General features: G+C 37.9%; 1 protein-coding gene across 1 annotated transcript; it reads right to left on the bottom strand.

The window, feature by feature from the left end:
• On the bottom strand, positions 1 to 2,422 carry LOC148188810 (uncharacterized). Its single transcript, XM_088080709.1, has 2 exons — positions 2,315 to 2,422; positions 1 to 652 (listed from the first exon to the last, which is right to left on the bottom strand). The coding sequence occupies exons 1-2, from the start codon at positions 2,341 to 2,343 to the stop codon at positions 286 to 288; spliced, it is 396 nt and encodes a 131-aa protein (XP_087936835.1). The 5' UTR covers positions 2,344 to 2,422; the 3' UTR covers positions 1 to 285.
• Between the last annotated feature and the right edge of the window lie 19,911 nt (positions 2,423 to 22,333).

Here is a 22,333-nt window from a genome sequence, read left to right as displayed (position 1 = left end):
CAGCCCAACGTGCTTCACAAGAAAGAAATGAAATACACCAAGTTCTTCATATCAAAACACATAAAAGACAAAATCACATAATAAAACCTGCATGTGAAATGGAAATAAAATCAGAATTAAATACATAGAATACATTTTCAAATCAATAAAAATCACCTGATAATACTAATAAAAGTAAGAAATAATAAGGATAAAAATTCAGTGCACAGAATGCATAACATGAAATGGAAAATCAAATAAATAAAATATAACCTACTGACATTATTAATAGAATAAGCAGAAAAATCAGCTTCTCCTCTTCTCTCCCCAGCAGGAGCGCTGCACCTCCCTTTTAGCGGCCCAAAGTTTCCCATCTGACTCCATCTCCAAGGTAACCATCACCATCATCACCACCATCATCATCATCACCACCATCACCATCATCATCATCATCATCAGGCCACTAATGATGCTGATTAATAACCCGCAGTGATCGGAGTCATACATCATCTGCAGTTTGACCTCTGCAGGTGAGGAGGCGTGAGGTGTGACTCCGGCCGGTCCGGCCCCCTCCGCTGACCTTTCAGACGGACCGCTGCAGCGCTGAATGTCCGGCGTGATGGTGGGAGGCGGGCGGACGCTGGTTAGCTGGCGGTGCCGGGCGTGTGCTGACCTTGGAGGAGAGAGAGGGAGGTAAGAGAGTGTGTGTGCTGATCCACAGCTCCGTCACTCAGCCTGACAGATTAAATTAAATCGTTCACTTTACATCATTCATTTTATCGATCGCATTATTCTTTCAATCACAACAAACACCGCATGATCTGATATCAGCTTAACCCTTTCAAACCCGAGCAGAGCGGCCTGATTTCTGTCAGTCGTGGGAAGAATTCGGCAATGAGCCCTTTAAGAAGAGATGTCGCAGAAATTAACAAGAAATTAGTAAAAAAAAAGTACAAGAAAATTGCCTGAAAATTACAACCAACAACAAAAAAACAGAAGAGTAAAAAAACAAAAAAACAAATGGAAATGACCTAAAAAAACTGCTTAAATTAAAAAAAAGATCTGTCAAATAATGCTAAATATATAATGAGAGTGAGTTTTGTGTATTTTGAAACTGTTTAGATGTGATTTCATTTTATTGTGACATTTATATTTTATACACAAGCTGAATCTCACCCACAATAATGTTCATTTAAAAGAACAGATCATTTTTGTTATTTTTTTATGAATATTTGAAGGCAAATTACATTTGTGTCGACATTTACAAATACAACTTATTACTTTGTTGCAGTTGTATGTTCATGATACATTTTCTCTGTTTATTGTTTCATATCATCAAGAATATCATTAAAGCAAAAATACCGTGAAATATCGTGATATTATTTTAAGGCCATAATACCCACTATAACTGCTTCCTGGTCAAACATTTCTCTAAAAGCTTTTGATGGATGAAAAAAACAGAAAATGAAACCTAAAAGTTAAATGTCGGACTGAAGTTTCAGAGTCAGCGTGCAAACGTGACTGACACAAGCCGAGGGTGTATTTATTTTTAAGTGTGCAACATTTTCTGACTAAAAGTAGAGTTCTGGTGTGCAGAGGTTTCAATATCTGGATGATATGCAGTAGTATGAGTTCAGACAGCGGCGTATTTTTGCAGTGTCATTATATATCATATCGTCTGCGTTGCACTTTGAAGCTTAAAGCCAAAAGCTAAACACGAGGCATCAACTGAATTGAGTTATTGGATAAATGATGGATTTTAAGGTCCTCAGACGTCGACTCTGTTGCGTTTTCTGGTGTTTATTTTTGAATTTTTCCTCAGAATCTATTTCTGTTGAGTTTTTAAGCTTCATCATTATCGTGATGAAACCCTCCAGATTAAACGTGGACTCCAAAATCCAGTCTACCAAACACAAACCAAATCCATTTCATCATTACACATTCATCCTCCGCTGCCTTCATTTTAATTCCATCTGATCTCAGAAGCTGCTTCAGACTTTGTTTTTTGTCGGCTGAATTATGAGAGACGGCGCTCATCTGCACGAAGGCCGCACTTTGTTTCCTCCACAAGAGACGATGGTCTTTCATTTTCAGCGTCTCTGCGATTCTGTTCGGTCCTTGACACCGAAGACAGTCACACTTTTTCTCCTCTGATCTCTGATTTGCAGCACAGAAACATTTCAAAATTGAACAGGAGCATGTTCTTCTCGGCTCAATCGCGGCGCTCTTCTTCCAAGGTTTTTTCTCTCCATTAATGACGATGAATGATGAACACTTGACACTCCTGGTGAATGTTTCTCAGATCTTAACATCAGTTATTAGTCTGAATTCCTACCTGAGCAGCGGCCACAGGTTACGCTTCATTTCAGCTCGCTGTTAAAATCCACCTGCAAAGACTTTGACGGTCCACAGCAGACCCAGATCCAGATCCAGACCGCTTTGACTGGGGGGGCAGTAAGAGATGTTGGTGGTGAATATGAGTTACTCCTTAAAACTATGTCATGTTTTTATTCAAAGCTTTTTGATAAACAACCTCAATTTTATGCCTTTTTATGCACTTTGATAGTGATACTCAACTTACAGCCCACGGGCCAAATCTGGCCCCTGATAGGGTGCCTGGTGGCCCCCCAAACATTTTCTACATTACAGTGGGAATGAACCCCTCCCTGAGCTACCACCTCAGCGTGGTGGAGGGCTGGTGTCCCAGTGTAGCTCACCAGACCCCTTATGAGGAAACCCATAAATAGTCCAAAGTTTCCCTTGAGTCCCCCGGAGCCAGGCCGGGCACAGCCCGAAGAGGCAACGTGGGACCTCCTTCCCGTGGGCTCACCACTCATAGGAGGGGCCTAAGGGTCGGGTACGATGTGAGTTGGACGTTTTTAATTTTCTTTTTTTTTAATTTTCTTTTGTTTATTGCTAATTTTCAGATTATTAATTATTATTACTATATTTTTCAGATTATCTTTTTTAGGTCTTTTACTTTGTTTTGTTTTGACTAATTTTCATTTAATTTCTTGTGCATTTTTACTAATTTTTGGGTCATTATTTTTAAGTTGCTCATTGCCTTCTCATGTTTTTGAAAGAAATGGATTTGCCTTAGTAACCGACAATTCCTGCAAAGTTCACCTTTTTAACAAGACGTACGTTCGTGGCTGAAACATTGTTTCTTTTTTTCCTCATAAATAACTCTTCTGAAATATTCCACCTAAAATAAATTTGCTCTCTCAATTTTAATCAACAAATGTGTCAATCACACATAAGAGGCAACACAAAGAGAAGGAAAAACATTAGAATAGAAAATGAAAATTTTATGACATTTGTAGAAGCTGATTTTACATTTTTTTGTGGTCATGATTTTGATTTTCTGTAGCTTTCGTCGGGTAAATTATGCAGAAACCTCCAGAGAAGCCGAGTAAACAGAGCAGGCCGCCGGCGCTGCAGCCACGTGCTCAAACAGGATCGCGACAAACTCGGCTGATTTAGGAGGGAAAGGATTTACAATTCAAACCCGAGCTGCTGCGTTTCATCTCCGCGCTCTCGTTTCTGTTTCTTTGGGAGGTGAGGCGAGCCAGCCGCGGCGGTTTGGAGCAGGAAGTTGTTGTGGTGGAGTTTTAGGTAAAGAGAACACGCAGCAACCAAAGAAAACACAACACCGAGAGAAAACAAGCAGAAAACAAGACAAAACCACAAACACAAAATACATGTGCAGTGCATTGATTTGTGTTTGAGCGCCTGCATTTCTTCAGCACACACACACACACACACACACACACACACACACACACACACACACACACACACACACACACACACACAGAGCTTGTATACTCGGGAGATTCTGCAATCTGTGCCATTTTCTCCTGTAGTGAAATATTCGTATTCCCTGTGACAGCCGAGGGCGGCGGCAGAATTTATCTTCACATCCACATCTGAGCGTCCCGGCTGCCAAACTGCCGCCCGCCGCCCGCCGCCGCCCGCCGAGCCTGGAAATCTGCTCTAATAAGCAGAGCTGGCTGCTGAGGCACTGCTCAGTAAATATTACTCAGTAAATATTACGCTTACCAATCAAAAACGTCACCGGTTTCAATACGGCTCTAAATATCAGACTGAGTTATACGACTGCACGCCCCTTTTTCATTCTGCTCATAATTAGTCATTATTCTCTCACATCCAGCCAGCCGACTCTCCGAGGCTCCACGTTTCTCTGCTCTGATGAAAAATGTTTGGGAAGTTTCTTCTCCTGTGACTTGAAGTTTGTTCCCGCTCTGCCGAGATTTGTGGCCTCAACCCAACCGGGTCTGATTTCATTTAATTGATGGTGTCGAGTTTCTTCTTTTGTTCGTCAGCTTGTTAGTCATTTGTTTCTGCCGAATCTTGACTCAAACCAACGATGAATGTTGGTTGAATTTAGATTCTATCTACAACCTGACCGAGCTTCCTCCTCCATCATTGTTAGAAAAAAGTCAAGCACGTGTCCATTAACCCTCAAACTGCACAAATTAAAATTGCAAATATAAAATACGCCTAAAAGAAACACGTCAATTTAGAAAAAAACTCCCCTTTATCGTAAAAAAGTGTTTCCTCTGGCATGAAGTGATATTTCAGACGATAGTAAAATGTCGTGTTTGTCCAAACTGCAGTGGAAACCCTTATTAGTCTTTTCTAGGTCACATTCTAGGTCTGCACGCCAGGCCAGCAGTTGGCGGTGTAACTTTGTAATGACACATCAGAAGAAGACCATGTGCATTAGGGGAAATGCGGCCGTGACATCAAAGTTGCCACAGGATCTGCGGATTGGCAGTTTCCACGGCAACAGAAGGGGTGACGTTTTAAAAGGTTACACTCTGGATCCCAGTTTCAAAAGTTTGAGTTTTCAGGCCCCTAAAATGCCGTTTTTGTGTGAACAAAAGGCCAAATGGCAACAACTATTGCCATGGAAACGGCCGTTCAGAAAATATAAACATGTAAAGTGCAGAGGCTTCCCGAAAAGTAGATTTGTAATATTAAAGTAAAGCGATAATTAAAATTTGTGTTTAATTACACATCACAGAAAGATGTGTAATTAAACACCTGATCAAATCTGAATGACCCAAAAAATCGCCAAGTATGTAAAAGCGTCATGAAAATGTGCACCGTATTCTCTGATCGGAAACGCTGGGGGCGTGTCCGCTGTCCATAGGGGCGGGGTTATGCTGAGTATAGCTGCACTGCATCATCGAGCTATGGTTTTAGGCCCGCCCACAAAAACTTAAAACAGGAAAATGGTCTAAAAACAGTAAACCGTCTAACTCCACAATTCAGTACTTTACAGTAAAGATCTTTGTAACATGTTTTCAACGATCAGTTTCCAACATTTAGAGTTTGTTTTAAAACAAATCTCTGATTCACTTTACACGGATTTAACGTGACGCTTGTGCCGCAAACTGTGCCACCACATCAACGTCTGTGTGTAATTTTTGTGTCGTCTCTGTGTTTACGTCCAACTTTAGCTGCCTGAGAAACAAAGACGGCTGCAGAGGAAGACAGAGGGACAGCAGAGGAAGACAGAGGGACAGCAGAGGAAGACAGAGGGACAACAGAGGAAGACAGAGGGACAGCAGAGGAAGACAGAGGGACAACAGAGGAAGACAGAGGGACAGCAGAGGAAGACAGAGGGACAACAGAGGAAGACAGAGGGACAGCAGAGGAAGACAGAGGGACAGCAGAGCAACGAATCGCTGAAGTGAGTAACAAGAATTGACATCAACTCTTGAGCTCTCTCCCTCTCTGTGTGTGTGTGTGTGTGTGCGTGTGTGTGTGTCCACCATCTCCATAATGGATGGTGACTGGTTGATTGAAGTTTACTGAGAGCTGCTAATTGGATGGAGAAGTGGTTTTGTGTGTTTTGTGTGATTGTTTTGTGAGTGTGACCGTGTGTGTGTGTGTGTGTGTGTGTGTGTGTGTGTGTGTGTGTGTGTGTGTGTGTGTGTGCAGCTAATGGCTTTGCGAGCGTGACTTATGCTCACTTTCTTTCAAACAGATGCTGATGATCAGACGGAGGAGGTGCCACAGGGCCCATCAGTCAGACGGCGCTCGCTGAACGGCGACACAGAGCTGTTTTAACGCCGGCGGCCGCCTCCTCTGCAGGTGAGTCATTACCTGTCAGACGTCCTGCAGGAGGAACTGATCAGGGTACAGTTTTCTCATCAGCCTCACCTGGCTATAAAGCTGTTTTGCTCGCCCGCTCTGTTTGCTCTGCGCCGGTGTGAAGCCTCTGTAACGAGCGTGGTGGCTATTAGCCAAATGGCTGTAATATTACTCCCCTCAGACTCCACAGTCACTTTGCTCCTCGTGTTGGCAATCTGTCTGAATGTGTTCTCTGTTATTGCCTCCGCTCTGCTCCGCCAGCAGACGTTATTAAAGCCTTTTTTTTCTTTCTGTTTTTGCATAGCAGGCGAAAGCTGACACGCTAATATGCTGCAGCAGTTGTTGGGAGCGGCAACGAGGCGACCAGAGCCGGCAGGTATAACTTCCTGTCCCAGCCGCTCAGGACGACCAGCTCGCGTGTCAAATGTTCAGACATCCTGACGAATACAGAGGCAGCACCTGAAGGCTGCTCCAGGACATCAGAGACACAGAGTACATCTACTCAGGTACTTAGTGTAAAATCAGGTGTACTCTAGTATTTCATCTTTCACTGTTTTCTGCTGCACCTCTCAGAGGAAAATCTTCTTTTTGATTTTCTTCATTTATTTGACAGCTTGAAACACTCTGAATATCGATGTTTTACATCCAAAATATATGCTCAGTTCATGAACGATGCATTACAGGTTCATTAGGCGCGCTGGCTCGATTTCAGGGTTTTCTGCTCCAGTCTGGTGAACGAGCTTAAACCAGCTCTGTTTATGTTAACTGGCTTCTGTTGTCACGTTCAGGCAAATTTAAAAGTTGCCTCAGTCACAACACATAATCTAACACAAGTCACACACTGATAAACAGTCTGACAGTGGGAATAATATAATATTATGTTTGGAAACTTACTAACGGAGTTATAATCAAAGGGGGGAAATTATAATTTAAAAATTCACAGGCGACAGACAGCTGTCAAAAGCTTTTTTTTTAAATTTCAGTCTGTGATGTCAAGTTATGGAATAATTTTAAGAATTATTTGAAGTGATATTCAAACATGAACCACTTTTTTTAAAAAAAAAAAAAGATGTACAAGGATATGATTTTCATGAGGTACATGAATGAGGGCTTTGACAGTCACCGGGCGTTTACAGGGATTATTGAAGAATTATTATTTTTTGTACTATTTTCTTGTATTATTTCCTTTTTATAACTATGCCCTTTTTCTGTAAATAACAATGTAAATGTTTACATATTGTTATATAAAATTTAATAAAATCAAATCTTTATAAAAATGGAAGCAGGTAAATTATTTTCAAAAACTGATGGAGAAGAAGTGGGATTTAATAAGTTTGCACTTCTCCACTTCTGGCTCCAAAATAATCCCAATATGGTTTACAGCTGAAATGCTGAACGTAAGACTTCAGAACAGGAGTCAGTAAATCAGGCAACACTGTGTTATTCATTCACATTTATTATTTATTATGTTGCGGATACAATGAACAACTGTGGTTAAAACGTTATGTTTAGACACAATAAAGACATGGAAAAAAACATGTTTTTGGCCTAAAAGTCCAGCTTTTTGTGTCAGGAAACAGTGACAGGTTGCTTAAAAACACTCGTTTGGTGGCTTAAAAGTCTTTGGAAGTTTTTAGGAAGATGCAACAATAACTCAAAAAACAACCAGTTTGGATGTTAGTTGGTGTTGATCAGCGGTCTGCAGCTCTGCAGGCGTCTCTCCTCAGTGTCACACCGTCCACCGTCCACCTCCTGATGACACAGTCAGCTCAGGTACTACGTCACTTTAGAGACGATACGATGTGTGTGAAACGTGCAAATGTGTTGATGGTTTGCAGAAACATAACTTCTGTCTGCTTGGCTGGCACTGAGGCTGTGGGCTCTTGTTTTCATTCTGCATCATTATTTCTTTTAAATAATTTCACAGTGAATTTAACTCTGCATAACATGTTGTGCACTTTACAGTACACATGTGTCCTGCTGTGTGTGTGTGTGTGTGTGTGTGTGTGTGTGTGTGTGTGTGTGTGTGTGTGTGTGTGTGTGTGTGTGTGTCTTACCTGAGGGCTGACAACAGCAGAGCTCTCAAACTCTGCAGCTGTTATTATTATTTTACACTTTGTTTTAACACTTTGTTCACATGTGACTGGAGCTGTGAGCCTCCTGCTGTCTGCTGCAGCTGTTTAACAGACCGCTGCAATTAAGGCTGTTTTTAAAATCATTATTTCTGATCTAAATTCACCTCATCACATCTTATCTGAACTTATTTGTGGTGCGTATCATTCTGAAAGGTCAGCTTTTATGAAACCAGCGTGGCTCAGTTTTAAACTTAATTTAACCAAACCTCTCATCTCCTCTCTAACACGATTTTGACATCAGATTTTTTTGAAGCGCTTCTCTTCAATGTGATATCAAAAATAAAAAGACCTCATTAGGCAGCAGAATAAACTGGATTGTTTTTACATTTGAATCAACATTTTTAAAGTGAGTTAAAGTCAGCAGGACGTGGACGGACGGTGGATGGTGTAACAAAAGTGTCAATTTGTTGAAATCGTTTGGTTTCGATAAAAACGATAGAATATTGTCGGCATAGAGGGTGACTTAAGAGCTTCAGCTTTGGGCTATAACAGCATTTCTGCAGTGACGCAGTGTCAGCACTGACTGTCATCAGGGGTTTGAGGGGATGGAGGATGGTGTGACACCGAGGAGAGACGCCTGCGTTTTTTAGGGACATGTCGCTGTGTTTCCAGCGGAGATGGTGACCCCAAAACAGGGTGTTTGCAGCCGAAACGTGATCATTTCGTAACAATAAAAATGAAAAGTTTCAGTGTATCTGCATCATAAATGTGACAAATCTGCGGTTTGCACCTGCAGCGCCGACATTTATTCTGGTAATTTGGTTGTAAGGTTCACACTGTTGATACATCAGATCAGATTAGACAGGTCAAAGGTCAATGTCACAGCAAACACGAGATAGAACTTTATTCTATTTATGTTTCTGCCTCTTCTGAGGCTGAACAGCTGCCTGACAGGCTGCATTCAGGGACAAAAAATCCACTCTGTAAACTCGATGAAAAATGATTTAGTTGCCCTGATTTGTAGTTCATAACATCGCAATTATTCATTTGTTCCCTAAATTATTGATTTGCCTCCTCAACTGACTAATTTGTTTTTTTGTGTCTGCTGGATTTAATGGTGCCTTCAGGTGCGCTGCTGTTTCTCATGTTCAGGAAAAGGGAACACATAACTCACACAGATTTTCCGACAGTTCAAGAGTTGTAACGTGATAATTTGAAATGTATTTAGTGATGTTAGTCATATTTGAACCATCAACATTTGTTTCTACCTCTGACAGCGAAACCTAGAAAAGTTACCAAATTATTTAACAGCAATTTTAGATTTCCTTTTGTCTCCTAAGTGTTTGCAGACTTGTTTAACAATGCAACTCTGTCTGTCACTGAGTTAGCCGGCTGATAAATTAATAAATATGACAATATCCTGTTTGTTATTTCTGGAAATTTGCACACATGGAAATAATTTACTGAACATATTTCTACTCAAATAATGATATAATACGAATTCAATCTACACCAAACCTCACCTAAAGACTCCTTGTGCTGGTATTTTTTATTTTATTTTATTTTTACTGTACTGTGAATATATGACAAACTCTGCTGTAACAGTTTGTCGTTGAAAGGCGAGGAGGAAGGTGAATAATTGTGTTTACTGGCCGCTGAAGTTCAGAGTTAGCCTGAAAGTTTACTGATTTCTGGAGCTTTGCTATCTTCTCTGAGGAGCTAATGAGATGAGAGAGGAGGAGACACACACACACACACACACACACACACACACACACACACACACACACACACACACACACACACACACACACACACACACACACACACACACACACACACACTGCAAACAGTGCAGCTCATATTGTTTCATATCAGCCGAGAGCAGAAAACTAATTTCTCGTCTTTCCCCCTCCAACAGTCACTGGATGAATTCTGCTGAAGCCTCTGACTCGTCTCACTGAACTGAGGAGGATTCCTGCCGGGAACGCCACGCCCAGCGTGAGTGTGTGTGTGTTTGTTTTCTACTTCTATCTTTGTGAGGACCAATATGAGCTGAATATGAGCTTTTGTGTTGAAAGAGCGGGTATTTTGAAGTAGGAGATTTGTGTTTAGCGTGAGATAAAATGTCATAGTAAAGCATGTCATAATAAAGAATGCCATGAAAATGTAATAAATAAAATTTCATGATACAGTATGTCATAAAAATGTCACCGTAAAGTATGCCACAAAATATTGTAAAAATGTCATTTTATAGTAGACCATAACAGTTTAATAAAAATGTCATGGGAGGCTATAATATACTAAAACAAACAATAAAAACTCTAACTGTATACCATGCCATAACATTTTCATAAAATAAATCACAGTATAGTATACCAGAGAATTTCACCAAAATTATCTAATTGTCAAAATATAGTATGCCATTAAAATTTCATAAAATGCCACAGCACAGTCTTCTGAAAATATATTAAAATTGTCATAGTATACTATTCCAAACATTATCCCAAAAAGAATCATGTTATAGCATGACATAAAAATTCAATTCTTTTTTTTTTACCCTGTAATATGCCATGAAAATAAAAAAGGAGTGTGTCATTTAAAATAAGGTCACCTCATGTTATGTCAAAACAGTCATCGTACAGTATACAGTATAAAAAGACACATAGTCCATTACGCTGACAAAAAATAACCATGAAATATTTTTTTAAGGAAAGCATTATTTAATGAAAAAGTGTCAGTATAACATGTTGAAATAAGTCATAGTATAGTATGACAAAAAGTCAAAATATAGATTCAAAAAATCGGAATGGAAGTATACTGTGCTAAAAAATGGTAATAATATAGTGTGTCAGTGTCATAGCTTTGGGAAAAAAATCAAAGTAGAGCATGCCAAACAAAATTATAGTAAGCTATCATGAAAAAAGTCAAAAAAAGTATGGTAAGAAAACTATGGCATAGTCCGCCAAAAAAGCAGTGATGTAATATGTCAAAAAAGGGTATGAAAATGTGAAAGTATGTATACAAATGAGTCATGGTATAAAATGTCATACTAAAGTATGTAAAAGAATAAATGAAAAAGGAATTTTTCAGCATGCTTAACTTTTGTGTTTATTGACATGCTATACTATGATGTTTTTTCGCATCAAAAAATGCAACTTTTTTGGGCCACTTTTGTACATGCTACACTTTGATATATATAAACATCAAAAATGTGATTTTTTGACATTTTTGCCATACTATAGCCTTGCTTTTCGGGTCACTTTATCGACATGCCAAAATATAGTGTCTTTGGCCATTTTTGCAACGTTCTTTACTATGGCGTCTCTCGGCACACTATTTAATGCAGTTTTCAGCTGTTTTTGAAAAATGTCATTTTTTGACATTTTTGCCATACTATAGCCTTGCTTTTTGGGTCATTTTATCGACGTGCCAAAATATAGTGTTGTCTGCCATTTTTGCAACATTCTTTGCTATGGCGTGTCTCGGTACACTATTTAATGCAGTTTTCAGGTGTTTTCAGCCGTTTTTGGAAAATGTGATTTTTTGACATTTTTGCCATACTATAGCCTTGCTTTTTGGGTCATTTTATCGACGTGCAAAATATAGTGTTATCTGCCATTTTTGCAACATTCTTTGCGAAGGTGTGTCTTGGCACGCTACTTGATGCAGTTTTCAGGTGTTTTCAGATATTTTGGTGAAATGTCATTTTTTTGACATTTTTGCCATACTATAGCCTTGCTTTTTGGGTCATTTTTTCGACATGACAAAATATTGTGTTGTCGGCCGCTTTTGTAACAGTCTTTGCTATGGCGTGTCTCGGTACACTATTAAATGCAGTTTTCAGGTGTTTTCAGCCGTTTTTGGAAAATGTGATTTTTTGACATTTTTGCCATACTATAGCCTTGCTTTTCGGGTCATTTTTTTGACATGCCAAAATATGGTGTTTTCGGCCGTTTTTGCAACTTTGTATGGTATTGCTTGTCTTGGCATAGTATTTAATGCAGTTTTCAGGTGTTTTGAGCTGTTTTTGAAAAATGTCATTTTTTGACATTTTTGCCATACTATAGCCTTGCTTTTTGGGTCATTTTATCGACGTGCGAAAATAGTGTTGTCTGCCATTTTTGCAACATTCTTTGCTATGGCGTGTCTCGGCACACTATTTAATGCAGTTTTCAGGTGGTTTCAGATGTTTTGGGGAAATGTGATTTTTTGACATTTTTGCCATACTATAGCCTTGCTTTTTGGGTCATTTTTTTTGACATGACAAAAAATTGTGTTTCTGGCAGTTTTTGCAACAGTCTTTGCTATGGCGTGTCTCGGTGCAGTATTCAATGCAGTTTTCAGGTGTTTTCAGCCGTTTTTGGAAAATGTGATTTTTTGACATTTTTGCCATACTATAGCCTTGCATTTTGGGTCATTTCTGCGACATGCCAAAATAAAGTGTATTTGGCCGTTTTTGAAACTTTGTATTCTATGGCGTGTCTCGGCACGCTATTAAATGCAGTTTTCAGATGTTTTTGAAAAATGTCATTTTTTGACATTTTTGCCATACTATAGCCTTGCTTTTTGGGTCATTTTATCGACGTGCCAAAATATAGTGTTGTCTGCCATTTTTGCAACATTCTTTGCAAAGGCGTGTCTTGGCACGCTACTTGATGCAGTTTTCAGGTGTTTTCAGATATTTTGGTGAAATGTCATTTTTTTGACATTTTTGCCATACTATAGCCTTGCTTTTTGGGTCATTTTTTCGACATGCCAAAATATGGTGTTTTCGGCCGTTTTTGCAACTTTGTATGCTATTGCTTGTCTCGGCATAGTATTTAATGCAGTTTTCAGGTGTTTTCAGCTGTTTTTGGTGAAATGTTATTTTTTGACATTTTTGGCATACTATAGCCTTGCTTTTTGGGTCATTTTATCGACGTGCAAAATATAGTGTTATCTGCCATTTTTGCAACATTCTTTATGGCGCAGTGTGTCTTGTCACGCTACTTGATGCAATTTCAGGTGTTTTCAGATATTTGGTGGAAAATGTCATTTTTTTGACATTTTGCCATACTATCCACTGTATTTTTTGGGTCATTTATGCGTGCTTTAAAATATAAGTGTTGTCTGCCATTTTTGCAACATTCTTTTGCTATGGCGATGTCTAAAGCACACTATATTGGCTGATTTTCAGGTGGTTTCAGATGTTTTGGAAATGTAGTTTTTGATATTTTGCCATACTATAGCCTTTGCTTTTTGGGTCATTTTTTTGACATGACAATAAATTATATTTCATGATTTTGCAACAGTCTTTGCTATAAGCGTGTCCTGTTTTGACAGTATTCAATATAGTTTTCAGGTGTTTTCAGCCGTTTTTTGGAAAATGTGATTTTTGACATTTTTGCCAGCCACTATAATACTTACAGTTTAGGTCATTTTGCAACTTTAGATGCCAAAATAAAAGCCTATTTAGCCATTTTGGCATTTTTGTATTCTATAAGTGTCGGCCGCATGGTATTTAATGCAGTTTTCGCATATGTTTTTAGAAATGTCATTTTTATGACATTTTGCCATACTAATATGCCTTGCCTTTTGGGTCATTTTTTTGACATGCAAAATATAGTGTTTTGGCCGTTTTGCAACTTTGTATGGTATTGCTTGTCTTGGCATAGTATTTAATGCAGTTTTCAGGTTTTTTGAGCTGTTTTTGAAAAATGTCATTTTTTGACATTTTTGCCATACTTATCTTACTTGCTTTTTGGGTCATTTATCGGAAATGGCGAATATAGTGTTGTCTGCCATTTTGCAACATTCTTCAGATTTGCAAAGGCGTGTCTTTGGCATGCTGCCATTGATGCAGTTTCAGGTGTTTCAGATATTTTGGTGAAATGTATCATTTTTGACATTTTTGCATTACTATATAACCTTTTTGGGTCATTTTTCTAAACAGCCATGCCAAATATATGTTTCTTTAAAAGCAGTTTTTGCAACTTTGTATGCTATTGTATCTAGAAGCATGAGTGAAAATGGGATAGCATTTTGGGTTTCTACATGCCAAATTGTATTTTCAACGTTTGGACTTTAAATGTGTGATTTTTGACATGTTTTTGCCATACTATAGCCTTAACTTGCTTTTGGTCATTTCTGCGACAATGTAAAATAAAGTGTATTTGGCCGTTTTTGCAAACTTTGTATTCTGATAGGCGTGTCTCGTACGCTATTAAAATGCTGATTTTCAGATGTTTTTCAGAAAAATGTCATTTTTGACATTTTTGCCATACTATGTACTTTTTGGGTCATTTTTTTAGAGCACGCGGCAAAATATAGTGTATTGTTCGGCCACAGGCACTATAACAGTCTTTGCTATGGCGTGTCTCCGCACACCTATTAAATGCAGTTTTCAGGTGTTTTTCAGCGTTTTTGAAAATTTGGTAAAATGGCTGATTTTTTGACTGCATGTTTTTTGCCATACTATATACGCCTTTTTTCGGGAATGGCTCACTTTATCGACATGCTAAAATATAGCACTGTCTTACTCATACATTTTGCGCGTTCTTTACTATGGCGTCTCAAGCACGCCATAATGCAATGATTATCAGGTGTTTTCAAGCTGTTTTGGGAAGGGTCAATTTTTTGACATTTTGCATACTACCCATAACCTTTACTTTTGGGTCATTTTTTTAAACGCACGCACAAAATATGAATTGTTTTTAAAGCCGTTTTGCTAACTTTGTATGCTATTGCTTGTCTCGCATGCTACGTATTTAATGCAGTTTTGCAGTGTTTTCAGCTGTTTTGGTGAAAAATGTAATTTTTGACATTTTGGCATACTATGCACCTTTTTGGGTCATTTTTCCGACATGACGTGCAAAATATTGTGTTTCCTGGCTTGTTATTTTGCAACAGTCTTTGCTATGGCGTTAGTGTCTTGGCAGTATTCAATATTGATTTCAAGGTGTTTTCAACATTTTTGGAAAATGTGATTTTTGACATTTTGCCATACTATATGCCTTGCATTTTAGATTACATTTCGACATGCAAATAAAATGTATGTTGGCGTTTTTGAAACTTTGTATTCTATGGCGTGTCTCACTGCGCTAATAAATGATTTTCAGATGTTTTTTGAAAAATGTCATTTTTTGACATTATTTGCCCATACTATAGCCTTATTTTGGGTCATTTTATGACAGCGTGCAAAATATGAGTGGTTATCTGCCATTTTGCAACATTCTTCTTGCGAAGGTGTGTCTTTAGCGCGCTTGTCTTGATGCAGTTTTCAGGTGTTTTCAGATATTTTGGTGAAATGTCATTTTTTGACTTATTTTGCCATATAACCTATAACTTTTGGGTCATTTGTCGGCGTGCCAAAAATATGATGTTGTCCACCATTTTTTGCAACATTCTTTGCTATGGCGTATCTCGTACCTATTGACGTATTTTTCAGGTGGTTTCAGATGTTTTGAAATGTGATTTTTGTCTCGACATTTTGCCATACTATATGCTGCTTTTTGGGTGTTTTTTTTGACATGACAAAAGTTGTGTTTCCTAACAGTTTTGCAACAGTCTTTGCTATGGCGTGTCTCGGTGCAGATATTCAAGCCTAGTTTTCAAGGTGTTTTCAACCGTTTTAGAAAATGTTGATTTTTTGACATTTTGCCATACTATTATACATTTTGGGTCATTTCTCTGCGACATGCCAAAATAAAAGTGTGTTAGCCATTTTGAAACTTTGTATGAGTCTGGCGTGTCTCGGCATGAGTATTTACGACAGTTTTCATAGTTGCTCGTTATTTGAAATATGTTTGTGCTCAATTTTTTCATGGCGCACTATAATACTTGCCTTTTTGGGTCATTTTTTGACATGCACCAAAAATATGGGTGTTTTCGTTTTGCAACTTTGTATGGTATTGCTTGTCATAGCATAGTATTTAATGCAGTTTCAGGCCATAATGCATATTTTTGAAGCTGTTTTTGAAAAATGTCATTTTTTGACATTTTGCCATACTATATAAGCCGCCTTTTTGGGTCATTTTATCGGCGTGCGAAAATAGTATTTGTCTGCCATTTTTACGCTTTTATTCTTTGCAAAAGCGTGTCTTGGCATGCTACTTGATGCAGTTTCAGGGTGTTTTCAGATATTTTTGGTGAAAAAAATGTCATTTTTGACATTTTTACCTATAAAACAGCTGACTTTTGGGTCATTTTTCGTACATGCCAAAAAACAATATGGTATTTTTCGGCCCGTTTTTGCAACTTTAGCATGCTGTACTTGGTCTCAAGCGCAGTATTTAATGCAGTTTTCAGATGTTTTCAACGTTTTTGGAAAATCGCGGATTTTTAGAAGCATTTTTGCCATACATATGCCTTGCTTTTTTGGGTCATTTTTTCCGACGTGGCCAAAAATATTGTGTTTCTGGCAGTTTTGCAAAATGACCGAGTCTTTGCTATACGGCGTGTCGGTGCAGTATTCAGTGCATTTTCAGAGTGTTTTTCTCAGCGTTTTTTGGAAAATCATGTTATTTTTGACATTTTATCACATACTATAAGCTTAGCTTACATTTTGGGTCATTTCTAGGCATGCAAATAAAGTGTATTGGCGTTTTGAAACTGTATTACTATACACTACAAACTGTACGCTATGCAATGCTGATTTCAGATGTTTTGAAAAATCTCATTTTTGACATTTTGCCATCACGCTACTCCTTGTTACACTTTTTGGGTCATTTGTCGGCATTGTAAAATATGAGTGTTATGCCATTTTTGCAACATTCTTTGCTATAGGCGTGTGCTCAATTACTAGTTTTAATGCAGTTTTCAGGTGTTTTTCAAGCCGTTTTTGGCAAATATGTGATTTTTGTTTGACATTTTGCCTGAAACTTTATATGCCTTTTTAGGTCATTTCTTGTCGGCGGTGCAAAAATATAGTGTTATCTGCCATTTTGCAACATTCTTTGCTGCAGATTGTGTCTTGCGCTACTTGATGCAGTTTTTCAGGTGTTTTTTCAGATATTTTGAGTGAAATGTCATTTTTGTGACATTTTTGCCATATCTATAACGCCTTACTTTTTGGGAATTCATTTTTCAACATGACAAAATATAGTGTTGTCCTGCCGTTTTTTACATGATATGCATTCTTTGCGATGGGCGTGTCTCGGCACCACTCCTCCCTTAATACAGTTTTTCAAATTGGTTCAAATGTTTTGAAATGTCATTTTGACTTGCATTTTGCCATCTATAACTATTGCTGCCTTTTGGAATTCATCATTTTGACATGCCAAAATGTGAGGTGTTTTGACCGTTTTTGCAACTTTGGCATGGTATTGCTTGTCTTCGGCATGATATTTGATACAGTTTTCAGGTGTTTTGAGCTGTTTTTGAAAAGATATCGCTTTTGACATTTTTGCTCTATACCAGGACCATGCTTTTTTGCGTTCATTTATAATGGCGTTAACGAAAATAAAATGTTGTCTGCCATTTTGACCAACATTCTTTGCATAAGCGCATATGTCTTGGGCATACTACTTGACTGCATTTTTAAAAAACAGGTGTTTTCAGATATTTTGGTGAAATGTCATTTTTTTGCATTTTGCCATACTATAATGACCCTTTTGGGTCATTTTTCGATGCCTTGAAATATATGGGTGTTTTCGGCCGTTTTGCAACTTTGTATGCTATTGCTTATCTCGGCATGATATTGATACAGTTTTCAAATGTATTTCCAGCAGTATAGTTTTGGAAAATGTGATTTTTGACATTTTACCATACTACCTGGCACCTTTTGGTACATTTTTGGGTACAATGACATGCAAAATAAGAAAAGTTGTATTTAGCCGTTTTAGGAAACTTTACCTTGATATCTATGGGCGATATGTCTCATGCAGCTATCTAAAGTAAGATTTCAGATGTTTTTGAAAAAATGTCATTTTTGACATTTTACCATACTGTGTACTTACCTTTTGGGTCATTTTTAAACTATGACCAAAATATTGTATTTTCGACAAATAACAGTCTTTGCTATGGGCGTTATATTTTTCTTAAATGACCCAGTTTTTGAGTGTTTTCAATAGTTTTTGGAAAATCCAGTGATTTTGGCGTTTTTACTTATACCTATAGCCTTACTTTTTGCAGGTCTTCTAATAAACACCTGAAAATATAGTGTCTTTATTATTTTACCATTCTGCGTTTATGCGTCTCTAGCGGCCACGCTTTATAATACAGTTATCAGATATTTTCAGCTGTTTTTTGGGAAGAGTCAATTTTTGACATTTTTTGCCATACTATAAGCCTTGCTTTTTTGGATGCATTTATCGACGTGCCAAAATATAGTGTTTTGTCTACCATTTTTGCAGCATTCTTTTGGAAAGGCGTGTCTTAAAACACCTTGATCACAGTTTTCAGGTGTTTTCAGATATTTGGTGAAATGTCATTTTTTTGACATTTTTTGCCCATAGCTATAGCTAAAAACTTTTGGGTCATTTTTCGACGCAAAATATATGGGTGTTTTTGACGATTTTGCAACTTTGTAAGGCTATATTGGTGCTTGTCTCGGCATAGTATTTAATGACAGTTTCAAAATTTCCAGCTGTTTTGGTGAAATGTTATTTTTACGACATTTTGCCATACTATAGCCATGCCATTTTGGACCGTGTCATTTTCTACGACATGCTGCTAGTAAATAAAAGTACAAAAATGTTAGCCGTTTTTGAAACTTTGTATTCTCTATGCGTCTTGACATTGCGCTATTCATCTGAACAGATGTTTTGAAAAATGTCATTTTTAACATTTTGCTCATACTTCCTCTTCTTACCTTTTTGGGTCATTTATGGCGTGCTAAGAAATATAGTGTTGTCACCATTTTGCAACATTCTTTACTATGGCGTGTCTCGGTACACTATTTAATGCAGTTTTCAGTGTTTTCATGACCCGTTTTTTGGAAAATGTCAAAATTTTTTGACATTTTTGCCATACTATATGACACTTTTAGGAATTCATTTATCGACGTTGCAAATATGAGTGTTATCTACCGTTTTGCAACATTCTTTTTGCGATGCTGGCGTTGTCTATATTTTACTATTTAATGCAGTTTTCAGGTGGTTTCAGATGTTTTAAGAAATGTGATTTTGACAGTGGTTTGCTGTACTATAGCCTTGCTTTTGCAGGTCATTTTTTTGACATGACAAAAAGAATTGTGTTTCTAACCAGTTTTGCAACAATCTTTGCTATGGGCGTGTCTGGGTGCGTATTCAATACAGTTTTCCGGGTGTTTTTCAGCCATTTTTGGAAAATGTGATTTTTTGACATTTTTGCCATACTATAGCCTTGCATTTTTGGGTCATGGCACGACATGTCAAAATAAAGTGTATTTAGCCGTTTTTGAAACTTTGTATTCTGTGGCGCGTCTCGGCACGCTATTAAATGCAGTTTTCAGATGCTTTTGGGAAATGTCATTTTTTGACATTTTTGCCATACTATAGCCTTGCCTTTTGGGTCATTTTTTAAACGTATTACCAAAAATATAAAGGCGGTGTTTTTACCCGTTTTTGCAACGTTCTTTACTATGGCGTCTCTCGGCACGCTTTATAATGCAGTTATCAGGTGTTTTCAGCTGTTTTTGGGAAGGGTCAATTTTTTGACATTTTTGCCATACTATAGCCTTGCTTTTTGGGTCATTTTTTCAACATGACAAAATATTGTATTAAGTAAATGCGTTTTTTGTCAAAAAATGTCAAAAATGACATTTTCCAAAAACATCAAAACACCTGAAAACTGCATTAAATAGATGCCGCTGCAGAACAAAACACAACACCATATTTTTCTCATGTCGAAAACATGACCCAAAAGTAAAAGAGAGACTATAATATCAAAAATATCAAGCTGACATTTATTCAAAACAAACTGTGAAAAGTGCATTAAATAAAATGCCGAATACCGCTCATAGCAAAACGAAACGCAGAATGGCCAAAAACTTTACCATATTTTCTCATGTTGCAAAAATGACCCCCTGAGCTTCTTCTTCCTTGCTCCCAGAAATGCACGCCATCGGAAAATCACTTGCATGTCTATCAACTGCATTACGTACCATAATTGCAAGCTTAGACACGCCTCACTAGTTTAAGCGCTTAACCCCTTCGTCTGTGATAGCCATGTGGTACTCTCACTACCTGGGGCTCTACGCATGATTACATAGAGCCCGGGTCTCTTCAGAATTACTGGCTTATTAATCCTGCTGCCACTCCAGGGCAATTTCCTGCTCACTGTTTCCTAAAATTTTTTCCTGGATCCTGGCCGTAACCTTGACTGTGCCTGACCGTGGTGATAACTGTGCTGATGCTGATAACGATCACTGCCTGTGGTTTGCTGCTCGTGCTCGTGGCTTTGTGCTGATACTGTGCCCCGCATTGCGCCTGATTGTTATCTGGTCACTAGTTGCGCCCGATGTTGTGATCCCAAAAGGCCTTTGGACACCTCCTTATCCAACCAATGAATGAGACTGTTATCAACGCCTCAACATCATCCATAGAACTGTGCATTTACTGATTTCACCTGTCGTTATTGTATTAATATGATATACCATCTGTTTCCCATTAGCAAAGAAAGTTGCTTCGCTCTCCTCCCCCCTCTCTTTTACTCTCTTTCCTTTTGCCATGATTATTTCATTTGTTATTTACGACGACGGTGCTCGTCTGTCTGTCCTGGAAAAGGTATCCCATCATCCTCTACAACTCTTCCAAGGGTTTCTTCCTTATTTTTCACCCCGTTACAGGGTTCTTTTAAATGACCATTTTCCTGGGGTGATATACAGGGTCTAAGGAGAGGGATGTTGTACTATAAAAGCCCTCCCCATAGGGAAAACCATGTTTTTGTGATAATGCTCTATAAATAAAATTGAAACCAAAAGCTTGACGATAAAAAAGGCGAGGCTATAAGTATGGCAAAATGGCAAAAATGACATTTCCAAAAAACAGCTCAAAACACCTGAAACTGCATTAAATACGATTTTGTGATTCAATGCCTATAGCAAAGAAGAGAGTTGCAAAAAGCGGTACAAACAATTATATTTTGCATGTCAAAATGACCCAAAAAGCAAAACTATAAATATAAAATATTTCAAAAATATTCGATAAGCATCATAGCAAAAGCCAGTAAATCTTGACCGCCAAAAGATATATTTAAAACTGTTTGGCATATAAATAAAATATTCAAGACACGCCATAAAAATAGTAAAGAAATGACATTCAAAAAACTCAAAACTATAAAGCTGCATTAAATACTGCACTTGAAACATATGCGCCATATGGAAAGTGCAAAAAGCATTTTAAAAAACATTATATGTTTGTATCAACACCTGAAACTGCAAAGTGAGGATCCGCAGATTCAAGCCATAAAGCGACAAATATCGAAATAACATTTTGCCATGTCAAACATGTTTCAACTACATTTTGAGCCATATAGCAAAGAGAGAGATTGACCAAAAGGCCATAGTATGTGTCAAAATATTTTGGAAAATGAGACTGTGAAATATCAAAATGATACATTTTCCAAACAACAACGTTGCAAAACACCATGAACTTTTCAATACCATGCAGGACACTGCCATAGCAAATGGCCAAATGTTTTGGCAAGAATGGACCGAAACAACACCATATTTGCATGTCAAAATCAATCAGAGAGACTCATTGTCAAAAGCAGCTCAGAACATGGCAAACTGCAGTTGCAAAATGATATTTCCAAAACAGCAAGAGTTCTTTAACCTGAAAACATATTAGAATATATTAAAAATGCCGAAGGGACACGCCAAATATAGCAAAGAAAGTTGCAAAAGGTAAACAATTCATATTTTCTCTCATGTCGTAAAGTATGCATTTGAAATGCAGGGCATAGTATGGCAAAAGTAATAAAATGGCGTATTTTTCCAAAAACAACACACAAAACTGAAAACAACTCAAAACACCTGTGCATTAAATACCGTGTGCCAAGACCACGCCATAGCAAAAGAAAGTTGCAAGAAGCATTAAAACATTTATATTTTGGCATGTCAAAAACATGGCCAAAAGCAAGGCTATAGTATGGCAAAAATGACCAAAAAATGACATTTTCAAAAAAACAGTTTTGTCAAAACACCTGAAAACTACGTGCATTAAATAACGTTGCAGACAATGCCTACTTAG

The sequence above is a fragment of the Plectropomus leopardus genome, chromosome 8 (assembly GCF_026936395.1).
Source record: "Plectropomus leopardus strain MGB_pleo_1.0 chromosome 8, ASM2693639v1, whole genome shotgun sequence".
In the NCBI taxonomy this organism is placed as follows: domain Eukaryota; kingdom Metazoa; phylum Chordata; class Actinopteri; order Perciformes; family Serranidae; genus Plectropomus; species Plectropomus leopardus.
The sequence above is the reverse complement of the archived record's forward strand: the minus strand, read 5'-3'. Positions and strand labels throughout refer to the sequence as shown.

Coding starts and splice junctions, on each gene's coding strand:
- LOC148188810 (XM_088080709.1), bottom strand. CDS start 2,343: ATGAAGCGTAACCTGTGGCCGCTGCTCAG. Junction 653..2,314: donor AACCTGTGGCCGCTGCTCAG/GTAGGAATTCAG, acceptor CTCTCCTCCAAG/GTCAGCACACGCCCGGCACC.